A 17,128-nucleotide genomic window follows, 5' to 3' on the forward strand; every position below is an offset into this window, starting at 1 on the left:
ACCTGAGAGCCCCAAATTTGGGGCCGTTTTGGGGGAATTTGGGGGAAAACGAGGGCGGGGCGCCATCTTGGCCTCGATGACATCATCAAAACTCTTTTGGGTCAATTTCGGGAGGTTTTGGGTCGATGTTCACCTGGTTAAAAGCGGGATTCCAGTTTGGCTTTGATGACGTCATCAGCACCCAAATTTGGGCGGTTTTGAGCCAATTTTGGGCCGATTTCAGCCCAACCCGACTCGATTCAGGTTTGACTCATTCCGAGCCAATTTTGGGCCAAATTGGGCCAAAAAACGCCCAGATAAAAGCAAACACCATCGAAATCCAACTCTGAGTGATTCTGAGCCAATTTAAGCCAATTTTGGGCCAAATTGGGCCAAAAAACGTCCAATTAAAAACAGACAATGGCCTAAAACACCACCTTTAAGACATTTTGGGCCAATTTGAGCCGATTTTGGGCCAAACTGAGCCAAAACACACCAAACCAAAGGTGGAGAACGCCATCAAGCTCCAAGTTTGAGCAAATTCAAGCCAATTTTGGCCAAATTGAGCCAAAAGACATCCAATTAAAAACAGACATCATCAATCTCAAATTCTGAGCCATTTTGAGCCAATTTGAGCTGATTTTGGGCCAAATGGAGCCAAAACACATCAAACAAAGGTGGAGAACGCCATCAAGCTCCAACTTTGAGCGATTTTGAGCCAATTTTGGCCAAATTTAGCCAAGACACATCCAATTAAAAACAGACATCATCAATCTCAAATTCTGAGCCATTTTGAGTCAATTTGAGCTGATTTTGGGTCAAATTAAGCCAAGATACACCAAACCAAAGGTGGAGAACGCCATCAAGCTCCAACTTTGAGCGATTTTGAGCCAATTTAATCTGATTTTGGGCCAAATTAAGCCAAAACACACCAAACCAAAGGTGGAGAACGCCATCAAGCTCCAACTTTGAGCGATTTTGAGCCAATTTGAGCTGATTTTGGGCCAAATCCAGCCAAGACACCTCCTAGTAAGAACACGCAACGCCACCAAACCGCACCTCGGGCGCTTCTCGCGGGAACGCCGCGCCGTTCCCGGCCCTAGACGGCCAGCAGCGCGGTGATGGGGCAGTGGTCGCTGCCCGTCACGGTGTTGCGGATCTTGGAGTCGCAGAGCGCGCCCAGCAGCCGCCGCGACAGCACGGCGTAGTCCAGCCGCCAGCCCACGTTGCGCGCCCGCGCGCCGCCCAGGTAGGTCCAGAAGGTGAAGGCGCCGCGCGCCTCGGGGTAGAGGTGGCGGAAGGAGTCGACGAAGCCGGCGGCCAGCAGGCGCGAGAAGCCGTCGCGCTCCTGCGGCGTGAAGCCGGCGCTGGCGCGGTTGGCGCGCGGGTGGCACAGGTCGATCTCGGCGTGCGCCACGTTGAGGTCGCCGCAGAGCAGCACCGGCTTGCGCGCGTCCAGGCGGCGCAGGAAGGCCAGGAAGGCGGCGTCGAAGCGCAGGCGCGGCTCCAGCCGCACCAGCCCGCGCCCGGCGTTGGGCACGTAGGCGCACACCACGAAGAGCGACGGGAACTCGGCCGTCACCACCCGGCCGTCGGCGTCGTGCTCCGGGTCGCCTGCGGGGACGGGCGGGAGGGGGTGAGGGGACTGGGAGGGGATTGGGAACCAACTGGGGGGACTGGGAAGGACTGGGAGGGGATTGGGAGGACTGGGAGGGGATTGGTAACAGACTGGGGGCACCGGGAGGGGATTGGGGAGGATTGGGGGGGACTGGGAGGGGATTGGGAACAAACTGAAGGGACTGGGAGGGGATTTGGAACAAACTGGGGGGACTGGGAAGGGATTGGGAACTAACTGGGGGGACTGGGAGGGGATTGGGAACAAACTGAAGGGACTGGGAGGGGATTTGGAACAAACTGGGGGGACTGGGAAGGGATTGGGAACAAACTGGGAGGACTGGGAGGGAATTGGGAATCAACTGGAGGCACTGGGAGGGGACTGGGAACAAACTGGGAGGACTGGGAGGGGATTGGGAACCAACTGGGAGGACTGGGAGGGGATTGGGAACAAACTGGAGGGACTGGGAGGGGATTGGGAACAAACTGGGGGGACTGGGAGGGGATTGGGAACAAACTGGGGGGACTGGGAGGGGATTGGGAGGGATTTGGAACCAACTGGGGGGACTGAGAAGGGATTGGGAACCAACTGGGGGCACTGGGAGGGGATTTGGAACAGACTGGGGGGACTGGGAGGGACTGGGAGAACTGGAGTGGATTTCTGGGCACATTCTCAGGTGGATTTTGGGGCATTTTTGGGGCAGTTTCAGGGTAATTTTGGGGCAGTTTCAGGGTAATTTTGGGGCAGTTTCAGGGTGATTTCAGGGACACTTTTGGGGCAGTTTCAGGCCGATTTGGGGGTGATTTTAGGGCAGTCTCAGGCCAGTTTCAGGGTAATTTGAGGGCAGTTTCAGGCCAATTTTGGGGCAGTTTCAGGCTGACTTTGGGGCAGTTTCAGGCCAGTCTGGGGGTGACTTTGGGGCAGTTTCGGTCCGATCCGGGGGTGATTTGGGGGCAATTTAAGGTTGATTTCAGGCCAATTTGGGGGCAGTTTCAGGCTGACTTTGGGGCAGTTTCAGGCCAGTCTGGGGGTGACTTTGGGGCAGTTTCGGTCCGATCCGGGGGTGATTTGGGGGCAATTTTAGGTTGATTTCAGGCCAATTTTGGGGCAGTTTCAGGCTGACTTTGGGGCAGTTTCAGGCCAGTCTGGGGGTGACTTTGGCTCCGTTTGGGGCCCATCGGGCCCGCCGCCCTCACCGATGCCGTAGGTGACGTCCAGCGGCTCGCTGCGGGCCAGCAGCCCCACGCCGCTGTAGCCCGGCCGCTCCTTGGCGCTGCACCAGAACTGGTGCGGCAGCCCCGGCAGCGCCCGCACCTCGGCCGGCACCGCCGCCGCCGCGCACTTGGTCTCCTGCAGGCACAGCACGTCCGGCGCCTCCTCCTGCACCCACTGCCGGCGCCCAAATTGGACAGGGGAACCCAAAATTGTACTGGGGAACCCCAAAATTGTACCAGGAAAACCCAAAATTATACTGGGGAATCCCAAAATTGTACCAGGGATCCCAAAATTATACTGGGGAATCCCAAAATTGTACCAGGGATCCCAAAATTGCACAGGGGAATCCCAAAATTGTACTGGGGAACCCCAAAATTGTACCAGGAAAACCCAAAATTATACTGGGGAATCCCAAAATTGTACCAGGAAAACCCAAAATTATACTGGGGAATCCCAAAATTGTACCAGGGATCCCAAAATTGCACAGGGGAACCCAAAATTATACTGGGGAATCCCAAAATTGTGCCAGGGATCCCAAAATTGCACAGGGGAATCCCAAAATTGTACTGGGGAACCCCAAAATTGTACCAGGAAAACCCAAAATTATACTGGGGAATCCCAAAATTGTACCAGGGATCCCAAAATTGCACAGGGGAATCCCAAAATTATACTGGGGAATCCCAAAATTGTACTAGGGATCCCAAAATTGCACAGGGGAATCCCAAAATTGTACTGGGGAACCCCAAAATTATACCAGGAAAACCCCAAAATTATACCAGGAAAACCCCAAATTATACTGGAAAATCCCAAAATTACACCGGCGCCTCCTCCTGCACCCACTGCCGGGGCCCAAATTGGACAGGGGAACCCAAAATTATACTGGGGAACCCCGAATTATACTGGGGAATCACAAAATTGTACTGGGGAACCCCGAATTATACTGGGGAACCTCGAAATTATACCAGGAAAACCCCGAATTATACTGGGAAATCCCAAAATTACGCCGGCGCCTCCTCCCGCACCCACTGCCCGAAATTACAGCAGGGAACCCCGAATTATACTGGGGAACCCCAAAATTGTACCAGGGATCCCAAAATTGTACTGCGGAACCTCGAAATTATACCAGGAAAACCCCAAATTATACCAGGGAGCCCAAAATTATACTGGAGAACTTTAAAATTGTACCAGGGATCCAAAATTACACCGGTGCCTCCTCCTGCACCCACTGCCGGGGCCGAAATTACACCAGGGAACCCCGAGTTATACTGGGGAACCCCAAAATTGTACCGGAGAACCCCAAAATTACACTGGGGAACCCCAAAACTGTACAGGGGAACCCAAAATTGTACCAGGAAAACCCAAAATTATACAGAGGAACCCCAAAACTGTACAGGGGAACCCCAAAATTGTACCAGGAAATCCCAAAATTATACAGGGGAACCCCAAAATTGTACCAGGAAATCCCAAAATTATACAGGGGAACCCCAAAATTGTACAGGGGAACCCCAAAATTGTACCAGGAAATCCCAAAATTATACAGAGGAACCCCAAAATTGTACAGGGGAACCCCAAAATTGTACCAGGAAATCCCAAAATTATACAGAGGAACCCCAAAATTGTACAGGGGAACCCCAAAATTGTACCAGGAAATCCCAAAATTATACAGGGGAACCCCAAAATTACATCTGGGAACCCCCAAATTGCACCAGGGAATCCCAATAAGCCCCTCCCCCAAATCCACAAACCCCTCCCCCCCCCAAAGCCCCTCCCCTCCCCAATAAGCCCCTCCCCACTCCATGTAAGCCCCTCCCCACCACATAAGCCCCACCCCAAAGTCCCTCCCCCACCCCTCAGCCCCTCCCCACCCCATGTAAACCCCTCCCCACCGCATAAGCCCCACCCCAGAGTCCCTCCCCCACCCCTCAGCCCCTCCCCACCCCATGTAAGCCCCTCCCCACCCCATGTAAACCCCTCCCCACCACATAAGCCCCACCCCAAAGCCCCTCCCCACCCCATGTAAACCCCTCCCCACCGCATAAGCCCCACCCCAAAGCCCCTCCCCACCCCAAAGCCCCTCCCCACCCCAATAAGCCCCTCCCCACTCCATGTAAGCCCCTCCCCACCCCATGTAAACCCCTCCCCACCACATAAGCCCCACCCCAGAGTCCCTCCCCCACCCCTCAGCCCCTCCCCACCCCATGTAAGCCCCTCCCCACCCCACAAGCCCCTCCCTCCCCCCCTCCCCCGCCCATTAACCCCTCCCTCCCCGCTGACCTGGGCGCCGCCCTTGCGCAGCCAGGCGCGCAGCCCGTCCACGTTCCAGGAGCTGACCTTGAGCGTCCAGCGCCGCCCCTCGGGCGTGGCCTCCCGCGGGGGCGGGTCCTCGTAGGGCGGGGCCGGGCTCGGCCCCGCCGCCTTCCGGGCCTTGGGGGCCGCGGGGGCTGCGGGAGCGGCGCGGGGGTGAACCGGGGGGACTGGGATAAACCGGGAGGGACTGGGATAAACTGGGAGGGAACTGGGAGGGACTGGGATAAACTGGGAGGGGATTGGGGGGGACTGCGAGGGATTGGGAGGGACTGGGAGGGAACTGGGAGAGGATTGGGGGGGACTGGGAATAAACTGGGAGAGACTGGGATAAACTGGGAGGGAACTGGGGGGCACCGGGATAAACTGGGGGGGACTGGGATAAACTGGGAGGGAACTGGGGGGGACTGGGATAAACTGGGAAGGACTGGGATAAACTGGGAGGGGATTGGGGGGGACTGGGAATAAACTGGGAGAGACTGGGAGGGAATTAGGGGGGACTGGGAGGGACTGGGATAAACTGGGAGAGACTGGGAGGGGACTGGGATGGACTGGGAGGGGGTTGGGAGGGACTGGGAGGGACTGGGGGGACTGGGATAAACTGGGAGGAGATTGGGAGGGGATTGGGAGGGGTTTGGGGGGATTGGGAGGGACTGGGAGGGAACTGGGAGAGGATTGGGGGGACTGGGAATAAACTGGGAGGGACTGGGACGGAACTAGGGTGGACTGGGAGGGGATTGGGCTGAACTGGGAGGGACTGAGAGGGGATTGGGGGGGACTGCGGAGGATTGGGAATAAACTGGGAGAGACTGGGGGGGACTGGGAGGGAACTGGGAGGGACTGGGATAAACTGGAAGGGGATTCGGGGGGATTGGGATGGACTGTGGGGGACTGGGAGGGGATTGGGATGGACTGGGATAAACTGGGAAGGACTGTGGGGGACTGGGGGGAATTGGAGTGGACTGGGAGGGGATTGGGATGGACTGGGATAAACTGGGATGGACTGGGGGGGAACTGGGATAAACTGGGAGGAACTGGGAGGGGATTGGGGGGGAATGGGAGGGACTGGGAGGGATTGGGATAAACTGGGAGGAATTGGGAGGGGATTGGGGGGAAATGGGAGGGACTGGGAGGGAACGGCGGGGACTGGGAGGGAATTGGGAGGGAACTGGTCTATAGTGTTCCATACTGGTCCCTAACTGGTTTATACTGGCCAGTGCCGGTCCCTAACGGCTCATACTGGCCCACACTGGTTCATACTGGTCCATACTGGTTTATACTGGCGACTCACCCGTCCCGTCCCCGCCGCTCTCCTCCTCGTCCTCCTCCTTCTTCTTCCCGCGCTTCGGCATGGCGCTGGCCCCGCCCCTGCCAAGGGAGGGAGCCAATCAGAGCGCGCCGCGGCCTTAAACCCCGCCCCCTCGCCGCGGCTCGGCCAATCAGAGCGCGCCTCCCCCCGCACCGCGGCGGCTAATCAGCGCCTGCCGTGCCTCAGCCTCGTGGTGACGGACCAATCAGAGCCCGCCGTGCCTCAGCTCCCGCGTCCAATCAGCGCCCGCCGAACCCCAGGCAGCGGAACCAATCAGCGCCCTCCGTGCCGGAGCCCCACGCTGTCCAATCAGCGCCCACCATACCTCAGGCACGCGCTGACCAATCAGAGCCCGCCGTACCCCGGCCCGCGCGGTGACCAACCAATCAGCGCCCGCCGCTCCTCTCCCGGTTAAACCCGCCCCCGCCATCCCTCGTCCAATCAGCGCCCGCCGTGCCTTAGCCACGCGGTGAGCGACCAATGAGCGCTCGCCGTACCTCAGCGGCCCCCGCGTACCCCAGCCCGGGCGGTTACCAACCAATCAGGGCCCGCCGTACCTCAGCGCCCCCCCCAGTCCCGCGCTGACCAATCAGCGCCCGCCGTACCTCAGCCGCACGCTGACCAATCAGAAACCGCCGTACCTCAGCCCGCGCGGTTATCAACCAATCAACGCCCGCCGTACCTCAGCGCCCCCCCCACTCCCGCGCTGACCAATCAGCGCCCGTCGTACCTCAGCCACGCGCTGACCAATCAGCGCCCGCCGTACCTTAGCCTCCTCCGCGCTGACCAATCAGCGGCCGCGGAGGGCGCGCGCGGCGGCGGCGGCGGCGGGAACGGGGCGCGAGCGGCTCCGCGCGCGCGGGAAAAGCGGGGCCGCGAGGAGGGGGCGTGGCCGGAACCGGAAACGCTGCCGAGACGAAGAGGAGGGGGGAGGAGGAAAAGGAGGAGGCGGCGCCGTGACGTCACCGGACGCGTACCGGGCGTGACGTCACCGGACGCCTACCGGGCGTGACGTCATGCCGACCGTGCTGGGGCTGGAGGGCTCCGCCAACAAGGTGGGGGCGGGGGTGGTGCGGGACGGCGCCGTCCTCAGCAACCGCCGCGCCACCTACGTCACGCCGCCGGGACACGGTGACGTCACTTCCCCCCCCGTCCCGTTCCCTCCCGGTTCGTCCCGGTGCTGAGCCCGGTGCTGCCCCCGCAGGGTTCGCCCCCGGCCCCACCGGGCGGCACCACCGGGCGGCGGTGCTGGGGCTGGTCCGGGACGCGCTGCGGGAGGCGGGAGTGGAGCCGCGGGAGCTGGACGGGGTGGCGTTCACCAAAGGTAACGGGGATTACCGGGAACGGGAACCGGGAGTGGGAACGGGACCCCACAGACCCCCCAGAGACCCCACAGATCTTCTGTAAACCCCACAGACCCCATAGATCTGTTATAGACCCCACAGAGACCCCATAAACCCCACAGACCCCACAGATCTCACAGAGACCCCACAGACCCCATAGATCTCATGGACCCCCATAGATCCCCCACGGACCCCACAGATCTTCTGTAAACCCTACAGACCCCACAGACCCCACAGAGACCCCATAAACCCCCCATAGATCCCTCACAGACCCCACAGATCTCCTCCAGACCCCACAGACCCCCCATAGACCCCACAGAGACCCCATAAACCCCACAGATCTTCTGTAAACCCCACAGACCCCATAGATCTGTTATAGACCCCACAGAGACCCCATAAACCCCACAGATCTTCTGTAAACCCCACAGACCCCACAGACCCCACAGAGACCCCATAAACCCCCCATAGATCCCCCACAGACCCCACAGATCTCCTCCAGACCCCACAAACCCCCCACAGACCCCACAGAGACCCTGTAAACCCCCCATAGATCCCCCATAGACCCCACAGATCTCCTCCAGACCCCACAAACCCCCCACAGACCCCACAGACCCCACAGATCTTCTGTAAACCCTACAGACCCCACAGACCCCACAGAGACCCCACAGATCTCACAGATCTTCTGTAAACCCCACAGACCCCATAGATCTGTTATAGACCCCACAGAGACCCCATAAACCCCACAGACCCCACAGATCGCCTCCAGACCCCACAGACCCCACAGATCTCACAGATCTGTGAACCCCACAGACCCCACAGATCTGACAGAGACCCCACAGACCCCATAGATCTCATGGACCCCCATAGATCCCCCACAGACCCCACAGATCTTCTGTAAACCCCACAGACCCCATAGATCTGTTATAGACCCCACAGAGACCCCATAAAGCCCCCATAGATCCCTCACAGACCCCACAGATCTCTTCCAGACCCCACAAACCCCCCACAGACCCCACAGAGACCCTATAAACCCCCCATAGATCCCCCATAGACCCCACAGATCTTCTCCAGACCCCACAAACCCCTCATAGACCCCACAGATCTGACAGAGACCCCACAGACCCCACAGATCCCCCACAGATCTCACAGATCTTCTGTAAACCCTACAGACCCCATAGATCTGTTATAGACCCCGTAGATCCCCCACAAACCCCCCACAGACCCCACAGATCTCCTCCAGACCCCACAGACCCCCCAGAGACCCCACAGATCTTCTGTAAACCCCACAGACCCCACAGAGACCCCACAGAGACCCCATAAACCCCCCATAGATCCCTCACAGACCCCACAGATCTCCTCCAGACCCCACAAACCCCCACAGACCCCACAGAGACCCTATAAACCCCCCATAGATCCCCCATAGACCCCACAGATCTCCTCCAGACCCCACAAACCCCCCACAGACCCCACAGAGACCCTATAAACCCCCCATAGATCCCCCATAGACCCCACAGATCTTCTCCAGACCCCACAAACCCCCCATAGACCCCACAGATCTGACAGAGACCCCACAGACCCCACAGATCCCCCACAGACCCCACAGATCTTCTGTAAACCCTACAGACCCCATAGATCTGTTATAGACCCCATAGATCCCCCATAGATCCCCCACAGACCCCCCACAGACCCCACAGACCCCACAGATCTGACAGAGACCCCACAGACCCCATAGATCTCATGGACCCCCACAGATCCCCCACAGATCCCCCATAGACCCCACAGATCCCCCATAGACCCCCCATAAACCCCACAGACCCCATAGATCTGTTATGGACCCCCCCAGACTCTCCCACAGACTCTATGGGGGGATTTTTGGGGGGGTTTTGAGGGGATTTTGGCCCTTTTGGGGTCCCTGGACTCCCCGACTGACCCTAAGAATTTTTGGGTGGATTTTGGGGTTTTTGGGCTCCCTGGACTCTCCCACTGACCCCCGGGGGGGATTTCTGGGTGGGTTTTGAGGGGATTTTGGTCCTTTTGGGCTCCCCGCACACTCCCATTCACCCCTGGGCATTTTTGGGTGGATTTTGGGGTTTTTGGGCTCCCTGGACTCTCCCAGTGCCTCCACGGGGGGATTTATGGGTGGGTTTTGAGGGGATTTTGGTCCTTTTGGGCTCCCACACACTCCCACTCACCCTGGGGATTTTTGGGTGGATTTTTGGGGTTTTTGGGCTCGCTGGACTCTCCCACTGCCTCCACGGGGGGATTTTTGGGTGGGTTTTGAGGGGATTTTGGTCCTTTTGTGCTCCCTGCACACTCCCATTCACCCTGGGCATTTCTGGGTGGATTTTTGGGGTTTTTGGGCTCACTGGACTCTCCCATTCACCCCCAGGGGAGATTTGGACGCTCCCACTGCCTCCACGGGGGGATTTCTGGGTGGGTTTTGAGGGGATTTTGGTCCTTTCATGCTCCCGCACACTCCCATTCACCCTGGGCATTTCTGGGTGGATTTTGGGGTTTTTGGGCTGCCGGGACTCCCCCACTGCCTCCACGGGGGGATTTCTGGGTGGGTTTTGAGGGGATTTTGGTCCTTTTGGGCTCCCCGCACGCTCCCATTCACCCTGGGCATTTCTGGGTGGATTTTTGGGGTTTTTGGGCTCGCTGGACTCTCCCAGTGCCTCCACGGGGGGATTTTTGAGGGGATTTTGGTCCTTTCGGGCTCCTGCACACTCCCATTCACCCTGGGCATTTCTGGGTGGATTTTGGGGTTTTTGGGCTCCCTGGACTCTCCCACTGACCCCCGGGGGGGATTTCTGGGTGGGTTTTGAGGGGATTTTGGTCCTTTCATGCTCCCGCACACTCCCATTCACCCTGGGGATTTTTGGGTGGATTTTGGGGTTTTTGGGCTCGCTGGACTCTCCCACTGCCTCCACGGGGGGATTTTTGAAGGGATTTTGGTCCTTTCGGGCTCCCGCACACTCCCATTCACCCTGGGCATTTCTGGGTGGATTTTTGGGGTTTTTGGCTCCCCGCCGACCCCGGGGTGTGTTTTCGGGGGCCAGGCCCGGGCATGGGCGCCCCATTGTCGGTGGTGGCGGCCGTGGCGCGGACGCTGGCGCAGCTCTGGGGGTGCCCGCTGCTGGCCGTGAACCACTGCGTGGGGCACATCGAGATGGGGCGGCTGCTGGGCGGCGCGCCCGACCCGCTGGTGCTGTACGCCAGCGGGGGCAACACCCAGGTCTGGGGGCACAGCCGGGTCTGGGGGCACAGCCGGGTCTGGGGGCACAGCCGGGTCTGGGGGCACAGCCGGGTCTGGGGGCAACAGCCGGGTCTGGGGGCAACAGCCGGGTCTGGGGGCACAGCCGGGTCTGGGGGCAACAGCCGGGTCTGGGGGGCACAGCCGGGTCTGGGGGCACAGCCGGGTCTGGGGGGAACAGCCGGGTCTGGGGGCACAGCCGGGTCTGGGGGAACAGCCGGGTCTGGGGGCAACAGCCGGGTCTGGGGGCACAGCCGGGTCTGGGGGCAACACCCAGGTCTGGGGGCAACAGCCGGGTCTGGGGCAACAGCCGGGTCTGGGGGCAACAGCCGGGTCTGGGGGCAACAGCCGGGTCTGGGGGCAACAGCCGGGTCTGGGGGCAACACCCGGGTCTGGGGGCAACAGCCGGGTCTGGGGGCACAGCCGGGTCTGGGGGCACAGCCGGGTCTGGGGGCAACAGCCGGGTCTGGGGGAACACCCGGGTCTGGGGGCAACAGCCGGGTCTGGGGGCAACAGCCGGGTCTGGGGGCACAGCCGGGTCTGGGGGAACAGCCGGGTCTGGGGGCACAGCCGGGTCTGGGGGCACAGCCGGGTCTGGGGGCAACAGCCGGGTCTGGGGGAACAGCCGGGTCTGGGGCAACAGCCGGGTCTGGGGGAACAGCCGGGTCTGGGGGGAACAGCCGGGTCTGGGGGAACAGCCGGGTCTGGCGCAACAGCCGGGTCTGGGGGCACAGCCGGGTCTGGGGCAACAGCCGGGTCTGGGGGCACAGCCGGGTCTGGGGGCACAGCCGGGTCTGGGGCAACAGCCGGGTCTGGGGGGAACAGCCGGGTCTGGGGGCAACAGCCGGGTCTGGGGGCACAGCCGGGTCTGGGGGCAACAGCCGGGTCTGGGGGAACAGCCGGGTCTGGGGGCACAGCCGGGTCTGGGGGCAACACCCAGGTCTGGGGGCACAGCCGGGTCTGGGGGCACAGCCGGGTCTGGGGGCACAGCCGGGTCTGGGGGCACAGCCGGGTCTGGGGGCAACAGCCGGGTCTGGGGGAACAGCCGGGTCTGGGGGCACAGCCGGGTCTGGGGGCAACACCCAGGTCTGGGGGCACAGCCGGGTCTGGGGGCACAGCCGGGTCTGGGGGCAACACCCAGGTCTGGGGGGAACAGCCGGGTCTGGGGGGAACAGCCGGGTCTGGGGGCAACACCCGGGTCTGGGGGCACAGCCGGGTCTGGGGGCACAGCCGGGTCTGGGGGCACAGCCGGGTCTGGGGGGATGGGGGTGGTGGGGGGATGGGAGGGTGAGGGGGGATGGGAGGGTGAGGGTGGCATGGGGGGGATGGGAGGGGCGATATCGCGGGGGGAGGGGGAGGGAATGGCCGATATCACGAGATATCGTGAGGATATCGGCCGATATCACAAAATATTGCGAGATATCGTGTGATATCGGCCGATATCACAAAATATTGCGAGATATCGTGTGATAGTGGCCGATATCGCGATATATCACGAGCTATCGTGAGGATATCGGCCGATATCACAAAATATTGCGAGATATCGTGTGATAGTGGCCGATATCATGATATATCACGAGCTATCGTGAGGATATCGGCCGATATCACAAAATATTGTGAGATATCGTGTGATAGTGGCCGATATCACAAAATATCGCGAGCTATCGTGAGGATATCGGCCGATATCACAAAATATTGCGAGATATTGTGTGATAGTGGCCGATATCATGATATATCACGAGCTATCGTGAGGATATCGCGATATATCGCGAGGATGTCACGCCCCGGCCCCGCAGGTGATCGCCTACGCCCGGCGCCGGTACCGGATCCTGGGTGAGACCCTGGACGTGGCCCTGGGCAACTGCATCGACCGCCTGGCCCGGCTGCTGCAGGTGGGACACGCCCCGGACACGCCACGGACACGCCACGGACACGCCAAGGACACGCCTGCTCTGACCCCGCCCCTTTTCCCGCAGATCCCCAACGCTCCCAGCCCCGGCTACAACGTGGAGCAGCTGGCCAAGAGGTGACTGAAAATGTCCCAAATTGCCCCAAAAGTGGCACAAAAATGACCTCAAAGTGACCTCAAAAGTGACACCAAAAATGACCCCAAAACAGACCCCGAAACATCCCAGAACTAACCCAAAAATGACTCCAAAACTGACAGAAAAATGACCTCAAATTGATCTCAAAAGTGACCCCAAAATGACCCAAAACAGACCCCAAAACACCCCAGAACTAACCCAAAAATGACTCCAAAACTGACAGAAAAATGACCTCAAATTGATCTCAAAAGTGACCCCAAAATGACCCAAAACAGACCCCAAAACACCCCAGAACTAACCCAAAAATGACTCCAAAACTGACAGAAAAATGACCTCAAATTGATCTCAAAAGTGACCCCAAAATGACACAAAAATGACTCAGAACTGACCCCAAAACTGACCCCAAAACTGACCCCAAAACACCCCAGAATTAACCCAAAAGTGGCCCCAAAACTGACCCAAAAATGACCTCAAATGACCCCAGAAATGAGCCCAAAATAATCCAAAAATGACTCAGAACTGACTCCAAAACTGACCCAAAACTGACCCCAAAACACCCCAGAACTAACCCAAAAGTGGCCCCAAAACTGACCCTAAAGTCACCCAAAACAAACCCAAAACTGACCCCAAAGTGACCCGAAACAAACCCAAAACTGACCCCAAAGTGACCCGAAACAAACCCAAAACTGACCCCAAAGTGACCCAAAACTAACCCAAAAATAGCCCCCAAACTGACTCCAAAATCCCTGGATTTGACCCCAAAATCCCCGGATCTGACCCCAAACCTGACCCTAAAATCCCTGGATTTAACCCCAAGTCTTTGGATCTGACCCCAAATCCTCTGATCTGACCCCAAACTGACCCAAAATCCCCGGATTTCCCCCAAATCCCCGGATTTCCCCCCACATCCCGCACCTGACCCAAAATCCCCGGATTTCGCCCCAAACCGCCAGGGGCCGCCGCCTGATCCCGCTGCCCTACGTGGTCAAGGGCCTCGACGTCTCCTTCTCGGGGCTGCTCTCCCACCTGCAGGTACCCAAAATCCCCGGAATTCACCCCAAAAATACCTCTGGGACCCTAAAACTCTACAGGGACCCCAAAATCCCCGGATCTGACCCCAAAAATACCTGTGGGACCCCAAAATCCTCTAGGGACCCCAACATCCCCAAATCCACTTAAAATGTCCCAACCCCAAATCCCAAAATCCTAAACCCAAAATCCCCAAATCCCAAAATCCCCAAAATCTCCCAAAATCCCCAAAATCTCCCCAAAATCCCAAATCCCAAAATCTCCCAAATCCCAAAATCCCCAAATCCCAAATCCCCAAAATCTCCCCAAAATCCCCAAATCCCAAATCCCCAAAATCTCCCCCAAATCCCCAAAATCCCAAATCCCCAAAATCTCCCCAAAATCCCCAAAATCTCCCTAAATCTCCCAAAATCTCCCAAAATCCCAAAATCTCCCCAAATCCCCCCAGGCCGTGACCCCGAAGCTGCTGCAGTCGGGGGAGGCGACCCCGGAGGATCTCTGCTTCTCCCTGCAGGTTAATTAGTGCGCTAATTGGGGTTAATTAGGGCTTGGGGGCCTTAATTGGGGTTTGGGGCCATTAATTGGGTTTTTTTGGGGCTGTTAATTGGGTTTTTGTGGGTGATAATTGGGGTTTTTAGGGCTGTTAATTGGGGTTTGGGGGCATTAATTGGGGTTAATTAGGGTTTTGGGGGCGTTAATTAGGATTTGGGGGAGTTAATTGGGGTTTATTTGGGGAGTTAATTAGGGGTGAGGGGGTGTTAATTAGGTTTGGGAGACATTACTTAGGGTTTTTTTGGGGTGATAAATTTGGGGTTTGGGGGTGTTAACTGGGGTTTATTAATTTGGGGTGGGGTTAATCGGGGTTAGTTAATCAGCAGCAGGGTTAATTAGCATTAATTAATGAACATTAATTGGGGCAGGAGACAGCCTTGGTGGCGCTGACCGAGGTTTAATTGGGGATTATTAATGAGGAGCAGGGTTAATGAGCGGTTATTAATGAAGGGCGGGGTTAATGAGGGTTAGTTAATGAGGAGCAGGGTTAATTAGCCTTAATTAACGAGCGTTAATTGGGGCAGAAGACAGCTTTGGTGGCTATGGCCAAGGTTTAATTGGGGATTATTAATGAGGAGCAGGGTTAATGAGCGGTTATTAATTTGGGGCGGGATTAATGAGGGTTATTAAATGAGGAGCAGGGTTAATTAGCGTTAATTAACGAGCGTTAATTGGGGCAGGAGACGGCCTTCGCGGCGCTGGCCGAGGTCACCGAGCGGGCGCTGGCGCTGACCCGGGCGCGGCACCTGCTGCTCGTGGGGGGCGTGGCCTGTGAGTGGGCGGGGTCACACCTGGGTGGGCGTGGCCACACCTGGGGTGGGCGTGGCCACACCTGGGGTGGGCGGGGTCACACCTGGGTGGGCGTGGTCACACCTGGGTGGGCGGGGTCACACAAGGGTGGGCGGGGTCACACCTGGGGTGGGCGGGGTTACAGATGGGTGGGCTCACACCTGGGGTGGGCGGGGTCACACCTGGGTGGGCGTGACCACACCTGGGTGGGTGTGGCCACACCTGGGTGGGCGTGGCCACACCTGGGATGGGCGTGGTCACACCTGGGTGGGCGTGGCCACACCTGGGTGGGCGTGGTCACACCTGGGGTGGGCGTGGCCACCCCTGGGTGGGCGTGGCCACCCCTGGGTGGGCGTGGTCACGCCTGGGTGGGCGTGGTCACACCTGGGTGGGCGTGGTCACACCTGGGTGGGCGTGGTCACACCTGGGTGGGTGTGGCCACACCTGGGGTGGGCGGGGTCACACCTGGGGTGGGCGGGGTCACACCTGGGGTGGGCGGGGTTACAGATGGGTGGGCGTGGTCACACATGGGGTGGGTGGGCGTGGTCACACATGGGTGGGCGTGGTTACAGCTGGGGTGGGAGTGGTCACATTTAGGGGCGTGGCCACACCTGGGGTGGGCGTGGCCACACGTGGGGTGGGCGCGGCCCCAATTTCAACGGGCGTGGTCACACCTGGGACAGGTGGGCGGGGCCCAGCCGGGGGCGTGGCCCAGCGGTGGCCCCGCCCCCAGCCCACCTGTGCGCAGGTAACCACCGGCTGCAGGAGATGATGCGGGCGATGTGCCGCGCCCGGGGGGCGGAGCTCTGCCCCGTGGACGACAGGTGAGGGCGGGGCCCGGCCCGGGGGGGCGTGGCTCACCTGCGGGGCCCCGCCCGTGACCTCTGACCCCGCAGGTACTGCATCGACAACGGCGCCATGATCGCCCAGGCCGGATGGGAGATGCTGCGGGCGGGGCAGGTCACCGAGCTCAGCCAATCAGGGATCACGCAGAGGTCAGGGGGGCGTGGCCAAGTGGGTGGGGATGGTTTGGGGTTGCCTGACCTCTGACCTTTGACCTCTGGCCGTGCCAGGTACCGGACGGACGAGGTGGAGGTGACCTGGAGGGATTGAGGCGGCCACGCCCTTCAGAGGCCACACCCACCTAATAAAATATTCACCGCCCCGCCCCAACTTGGCCACGCCTCTTTATTTGCGGATTGGGTCATTCAGTGGGTGACCACGCCCCTCTGCAGAGGACCAATCAGGTTTGGAGGCTCCTTGTCAATCACTGAGGTGTGCCTGTCAATCAAATGCTGCTAGCCACGCCCCTTCCTTTGGGGCACATTAATAGCTGAGCTGTCAATCAATCACGACAAGCCACGCCTTGCATTTGTATATATTAATATTCTGCCTGTCAATCAAATGCTGCTAGCCACGCCCCTTGCATTGGGGTAATTAATAGCTGAGCTGTCAATCAACCGTGACAAGCCACGCCCCTTGTATTCATATATATTAATATTCTGCCTGTCAATCAAATGCTTCTAGCCACGCCCCTTTGGGGCACATTAATACCTGAACTGTCAATCAACCATGAAAAGCCACACCCCTTGGATTTGTATATATTAATATCCTGTCAATCAAATGCTGCAAGCCTCGCCCCCTGCATTGGGGTACTTTAATAGCTGAGCTGTCAATCAATATCTACAAGCCACG

General features: G+C 59.0%; 2 protein-coding genes across 3 annotated transcripts; one reads left to right on the forward strand and one right to left on the reverse strand.

Moving 5' to 3' along the window:
* Positions 1-853: 853 nt before the first annotated feature.
* On the reverse strand, positions 854-7,355 carry APEX1 (apurinic/apyrimidinic endodeoxyribonuclease 1). 2 transcript variants are annotated; one of them, XM_077789929.2, is made up of 5 exons: positions 7,189-7,355; positions 6,405-6,481; positions 5,084-5,250; positions 2,791-2,983; positions 854-1,593 (listed from the first exon to the last, which is right to left on the reverse strand). In XM_077789929.2, the coding sequence occupies exons 2-5, from the start codon at positions 6,463-6,465 to the stop codon at positions 1,079-1,081; spliced, it is 936 nt and encodes a 311-aa protein (XP_077646055.2). In that variant the 5' UTR covers positions 6,466-6,481; positions 7,189-7,355; the 3' UTR covers positions 854-1,078. The 2 variants fall into 2 exon arrangements, with proteins under 2 accessions (XP_077646055.2, XP_085421831.1); XM_085565705.1 differs by having other exon boundaries at positions 7,153-7,295.
* A 67-nt stretch (positions 7,356-7,422) lies between these two features.
* Positions 7,423-16,606, forward strand: OSGEP (O-sialoglycoprotein endopeptidase). The gene is made up of 11 exons (XM_021549591.4): positions 7,423-7,553; positions 7,627-7,746; positions 10,825-11,000; positions 12,815-12,910; positions 12,995-13,044; positions 14,017-14,095; positions 14,541-14,606; positions 15,325-15,415; positions 16,182-16,257; positions 16,330-16,428; positions 16,507-16,606. The coding sequence occupies exons 1-11, from the start codon at positions 7,439-7,441 to the stop codon at positions 16,544-16,546; spliced, it is 1,008 nt and encodes a 335-aa protein (XP_021405266.2). The 5' UTR covers positions 7,423-7,438; the 3' UTR covers positions 16,547-16,606.
* The last annotated feature ends 522 nt before the right edge of the window (positions 16,607-17,128 follow it).

The sequence above is a fragment of the Lonchura striata genome, chromosome 36, assembly GCF_050655825.1.
Source record: "Lonchura striata isolate lonStrDom1 chromosome 36, ASM5065582v1, whole genome shotgun sequence".
NCBI classification, from domain to species: domain Eukaryota; kingdom Metazoa; phylum Chordata; class Aves; order Passeriformes; family Estrildidae; genus Lonchura; species Lonchura striata.

Excerpts from the sequence above, each read along its gene's own strand:
- OSGEP (XM_021549591.4), top strand. The coding sequence starts at position 7,439 with ATGCCGACCGTGCTGGGGCTGGAGGGCTCCGCCAACAAGGTGGGGGCG. Across the intron at positions 7,554-7,626 it reads CGTCACGCCGCCGGGACACG|GGTTCGCCCCCGGCCCCACC; the intron begins GTGACGTCACTT and ends CTGCCCCCGCAG. Across the intron at positions 14,096-14,540 it reads GGCTGCTCTCCCACCTGCAG|GCCGTGACCCCGAAGCTGCT; the intron begins GTACCCAAAATC and ends AAATCCCCCCAG.
- APEX1 (XM_077789929.2), bottom strand. The coding sequence starts at position 6,465 with ATGCCGAAGCGCGGGAAGAAGAAGGAGGAGGACGAGGAGGAGAGCGGC. Across the intron at positions 5,251-6,404 it reads GAGCGGCGGGGACGGGACGG|CCCCCGCGGCCCCCAAGGCC; the intron begins GTGAGTCGCCAG and ends CCGCTCCCGCAG. Across the intron at positions 1,594-2,790 it reads GGACGTCACCTACGGCATCG|GCGACCCGGAGCACGACGCC; the intron begins GTGAGGGCGGCG and ends CCGTCCCCGCAG.